General features: G+C 41.8%; 1 protein-coding gene across 2 annotated transcripts in view; it reads right to left on the minus strand.

Moving 5' to 3' along the window:
- dock11 (dedicator of cytokinesis 11) overlaps nt 1-5,760 on the minus strand; it is a 63,897-nt gene that overhangs the window by 55,613 nt on the left and 2,524 nt on the right. For both annotated transcript variants that reach the window (XM_008287166.1, XM_008287164.1), the window contains exon 2: nt 581-697. In XM_008287166.1, coding sequence (XP_008285388.1) covers nt 581-697 — 117 coding nt within the window. The remainder of the gene's footprint in view (nt 1-580; nt 698-5,760) is intronic.

The raw sequence follows: 5,760 nt of genomic DNA on the forward strand, positions 1-5,760 counted from the left end.
GAGTCATGCTTTAAGAGATATTCATATTGGGACAGAAATATGTGGGTAAAACACGTATACTCCAGTTTTCACGATTACTTATATACTTATTTACCTACTATTCTGATAATTCTTCATTCAGCTGGGGCAGCTGATTTTTTTTTAAAAAAGTCAAAATGATCTTATTCCAGCTTCCTAAGTTTGAATATTTAATCTCTCTATGACAGTAAATAAAGTATCTTTGGATTTAGGGGGAAAAAAAACAAGACATTTTAAGACATCACCTTGGATTGTGGGAAACACTGTTGACGTTTTCTGATATTTCATATTTGATTAATTGAGAAATAACAAGCAGATTGATCAACAATGACAATATTAGTTGAATGCAACCTTAGCAGGTGAATATGTCAAGCCAGTATGTAGCAAGAATTGTTTTTCAGGTTCGCCATAGACATGAAACAAATAATACAAAAGAGGCAAAAGAACGTGAGTCTCCACACCTGACCTACACATCGACGACTAAAAATGTTAGGAGGCAGAAAAGTGATAAAAAGCTGCATCATTCTCTGGGTTATGGAGTCATGTTGACGATGGGACTCACCGATACATCGTCGACGGGGCAGAGCAGCAGGTCTCGGTGGGGATCGCTGTGGATCTGGGCCTTTCTCTGAAACACCACAGACTCATAGTCGAGCGGTTCAATGATCTTTGGCTGCTCCTGAGAGGGAAAAGACAGAAAGGATAGCAAAACATGTCATTTCAAATAAACTGTTTGATTTGTTCCTGTTTTGTTTTTTTTTGCCTTTACTGTGGCCCTGGCAACCTCTAGCGTGCTCCTGCTGTTCAAAAGAAGTCAACAAGTGCTCACCCCCAGAACTTTTCACCACCCATGTTACAGCTGAGGCCACAAGAGATCAGAGAGGCGACCACAAAGTTCAGAGTACTGTCAGGGAAACAGTTGCTCAGAAAAATGTGGGTGGATGAAGAAAAAAAAAAAAAAAGGCAAACAATGATGAAATACACAGGCAAAGACCAAAAGGGCAAGAAAGGTGAGACAAGACAGACAAATCGTAGCAAGATTTAAACAAATAAGGCTTGACAGAGGCACATCGAGTAATGAAACAAAAGTGCCATATTAAAGGCAAAGCTAAACATAACTTCCTGTTTTGAGTTTCATAGAGAAGTGGATGATATGAAATCACCTTCCCCGATTTGTCTTAAAGAGGCCTCGAGGCTTAGAACCCAGCCACCCACAACTAGGTCAAGATGTGATGACGAGTATAAACCTAAACCACTTGGAAAGACTCAAAATTAATTCCAAGAAAGTGCCACTTTAAGCTCGAGCTAAGCAGAGAAAAAGGGCCGATGAATAGCTTAGCCAATAAGCCTTGGCTGAGCGACACCAAGCTGCTTGGACTCAAGCGGAGGAAATCAGACTGTATGGATTTGATCGGCTTCTGGTGCCACATTAGTGAGTCACTGCCACGCCGTCTGATACGTGCGGGCCAGACGATGGGCTGCTGAGCGAACGAGAGGCGGCGGGGAGAAAGACTCTACAGCTGGCAGAGTGGGAGTGATTTTCCACCTTGTGCTCCATGTTTCCATTTAAGTGTTGTGCAGCTTACATGTGGAGATTTGTTTGTCTGTTGTAACCACTGGCGAGTGGGAAGAGTGAGAAAGCTTGACCCTAGTCAAGTAGTTTGGCTGCAAGTAGTTTTCCTCCCTTTCGCTCTAAAACTATCAGTAGAAATGTGCAAATATTCTCCATGCAAGAGAGGTTTTTTAACATATCCAGCTTTATCGTATTTGCCCCATTGACCGCTCAAAATATATCATATTTCCTTGTTTTAGCACATAAAAACATATTTTCTCATTTGTCTTGATTTGATTTGCAACCAAGTTTGGATCCTAGAAGCTGAACAAATATTCCACAGTGACTGTATAACATTTCCTATTACATCGACCCAGCTCCTTATTCACTGTACTACGTTTCCAGTGAATGAAAAGTTCAAAACTAAGACTCACAGGCAAGGCTATGTGTTCAATTCACACAAAAACTAACCCCCAAAAAATTAGCTTGAAACTTTATTCTCCATTTCATTTGATTACTTCACAAATGGACAATTATTTCTGATTCATTTTTAATTGTTTGGTTTTGGATTTTTGTTCCAGAGTTAGATCTTTCAACAAGAAATGCTGAAATGATTTAATATTTTAATTTCATTTAATCATCGAGGCGTATTTGAAGCATCATTATACACACACCCTCTCCGTCAATATCAGGCTGCTGGGAGGAGAGACACCCTCAAAAGGCTGATATTCGAATAAATCTGAACAACATTAGCAGCAATGACAGCAATACATTGGCTTGTGGCTCCATGAATTATTGCAAGGTCAGATATGCTCTATAACACATGACGTCACACTGGACCTTGTTGATTCAGTGTGTTGCTGCGAATTGAACAAACCTTTCCACAGATCGCCACACAGCATGTTAATGTGCATCTATTTGTGCCCATTTCCTCAAAATTTCAGCCTGCCTGCCTGTTTGTTAGCTTCACATTGTAGGGGCTTTAAATGTTCTGATAAAGTTCTGTGAATGTGAACAATGTTTGGTTGCTCAGCTGTGTGTAAGGGGTTAACATCTCTTTCTTGAATATACTGGTATCTGTGCACAAGCCAGTAAAGTAAAGAAAGTTCTCCATTCCTGAGTTTTCCAACCAGTAATTTGGCCCGTGAAATAAGCTGGGTACATGTACATGTTCTCTGCAAATTTTTCCACCAGACCCTGACTTTCTCGGCTGTCCACATAAATCCTCTGTCTCACATTTTCTGAACCACTAATCTAAATAAAAACTTCCTAACCGTAATGGCACTTTTTTTTTTCTCTCTCTGTGCTATGTAGCATCACAGCTATCTTTTTACACACACACACCCACAGCTTATTGGGCAAGCAGTAGCAAAACAAAACACCTACAAGTCTGCTGAAGCCATTACACATGGCTGTGCCGCCCCTGCACCCAACACAGCAGCGCTGCTTCCTGTCATATGCAACAAGCTGAACCGCAGCGTTGCAAGTCAGAGGCGACTGTCGGCAGCGCACAGTGCCTCTACTGCAACAGTGATCACGTTACAGAAAGAGAGGGAGGGAGGGAGTGAGAGGAAGCGAGCTGAGAGAGGAGGGAAGACAGATGAGAGCGAGTTCTGCTTTTACGGAGGAGCAAAAGAAGATGAAGAATCTCTAGCTGTCAGTGAAGCCACAGTGTCCCTGATTGGGAAACAGAGGGACACACAAAGATGCTAGAAGGATGTGGCCCAACAGATGGGTGTAGCAACATAGTGAAAGCGATTTAAGACGCTTTCCCATCTTATTTACGTCGCCTCCTCCCATTACGTCTCTCTGCTATCAGTCTGGCTGAAGAACACTCAAAAACCAATCACTGAGTACAAAGCATGACTCCAAGTCCACCTCCAGGGGCCTACGATGATGATGATGTTAGCAAGGGTGCATTTCCAGATGTCTGTTTCCCGTTACGGTTCTGCAGATGTAAGGCACTCACCAGTCCAACACGACCAAGTGGATTTTATTATGTTGGCTAGAGAAGCTTTATACACAGTGGATGAGCGTGCACACACACACACACACACACACACACACACACACACACTGTCATGCAAGTCACACAGAGTATAAAGCAGCTTCACTGTCCCACAGCTGACCTCACTAAGTGCTCCAATCTGTGTGTAAATGAGCTGCTTAAACACAGAGTGGCTCATTTGAGGGAAAAAAAAACCCCCTCCAACACTGGCACAACCCCCTTCCAACCCAAAAAAAGTATTAATATATGAAGAGAGCTCACATCTTTTCACAGTAGGGACGCATAAATAGATGCAGGATTTAAACTGCGACTTTTCAAGTGTGTAGCTTGTCAAATGAACACTATGCATCCCAAAACTGTCGTCTTTCCATTAAACAGAAAAACACATCCTTGATGTCGACTTTATAAAATCTTTAAACCTCATAAAACACAGCAATATTCATCAGACAGCAATGTGGCAGTGAGCTGTGCATGACAGAGAGACATCAATGGAATATTTAGATCTACTTAATCCACAAAGGGGAAGATTTCTACTGACTGCAGACTGGCTGCATAGTTGGAAGATGAGTCCTTTACAAAACATAAAATAAACTATTCTGATAATTGGTATGAGTAACTTTTAAGAAAAAGAAGTCTAAAGTCTTCAATTCCAGCTTCATGAATTTGAATATTTTCTGGTTTCTTTACTTCTCTTTAACAGAAATCTTTGGGTTGTGCACAAAACAAGACATTTGCAAACACTTATGAAGATTTTTCACTGACATTTTATTGGCAAAGCAACTAATCCATTACTCAAGAAAACAATCAATAGGTTAATCAACAATTAAAACAATCATTAGCTGAAGGGCTAATCTGTACTACTAATATATACTGTCATTACTAAATAAATATTGCTAACCCTGATCTTAATTTACCAGCATTTGAGAACTCTTTTTTCCCCAATTACAGATATTGTAATCAGCAGAAGGGTAATGGTAGAACAATGGCTCCACTTCAGCAGTCACTAATATGCAAAGCAGCAGTTCGGTATTTTATTACTGTAGTAAAACTTGTGTTTTGACAAGTCAAAATATCTGCTGCTTTAATTTTGCTGCATCTTCTTACTCCTAGTCTGGCGCCGCTTCCTCCCAGCCTACTTAGGGATGCCCTCTTCTATTTGGGAACCACTCAAGGCTGCAATTCATTTTCTCAGGTAATTACTTGATAGCTCTGTTTCTCTCTTTACTGAAGTGTGCATGACAAACGGCCACAGGTAGGATGATACGACCACAAAGCCAATCATCAGCATTTGGCCTAAGTTGCTCTGGTACCAAGTGCACTTATGAGCCACCTTTCCTATGGGCACCACTCCCAATGGACACCATGGCCAACCCTTTAGTTCTCCGGGGAGAACACAGCAGTGGTCAGTCTGGAGCTGGTGCCCCTCACCCTGGCAAGCCCAGAAAAGGAGAAAATTCAGCTTTCAAGCCAAGAGTTTGACTCCAGAATCTTTGCTATGTGTGGAGGTGAGCCAAACTAAATCTAGCTGGTACCACTCCACCTCCCACGCCAGCTCTGGCTCCTTCCCCCACCAGAGAGGTGATGTTGCAGTAATTCCAATTAATCGGGTCATGCTTTGGTCAATACATCAATACAAGTAGGCACAACATTAAAACTGGGGACAAACTGGAAACCAGCTCAGACCCATTGGCTGCAGGTGTTGCAACAGAATTTTGGGCACTAGGGGGTTACACTGTGGGGCCTCTATGGACAAGGCTTATTCCATCACATCCCACAGATGCTTTATCAAATTCAGATCAGTGTTATGATCCTTGAGCCATTGCTGAACAGTGTATACAGTGGCAGCTAGGGGATGCCAGTGTCGTTGGAGAGAGCCATTGTTGCAGTGGGTATGATTGGTGTACAACAATGTCATCCACATGAATAACAGGGCCCATTTTTCCCAACACAACATTGCACTGCAACAGTATGATCAGTCTTTTAATGTTGTGGCTGACTGGTGTAAGATATCTCAAAAATGTTGACAAATTCCACAGCCAACATGTTTATAACATCTTGTCATATCTCACCAACAGTCTAGGACCAGAAGAGATGCAGTTTTCACCTCAGCTTTAGCTTGGATTTTGGTGATAATGACACATTTGCACAATATCTGATATTGTGCAGTAATTAACCAGTACTG

The sequence above is a fragment of the Stegastes partitus genome, unplaced genomic scaffold (assembly GCF_000690725.1).
Source record: "Stegastes partitus isolate 25-593 unplaced genomic scaffold, Stegastes_partitus-1.0.2 Scaffold489, whole genome shotgun sequence".
In the NCBI taxonomy this organism is placed as follows: Eukaryota; Metazoa; Chordata; class Actinopteri; family Pomacentridae; genus Stegastes; species Stegastes partitus.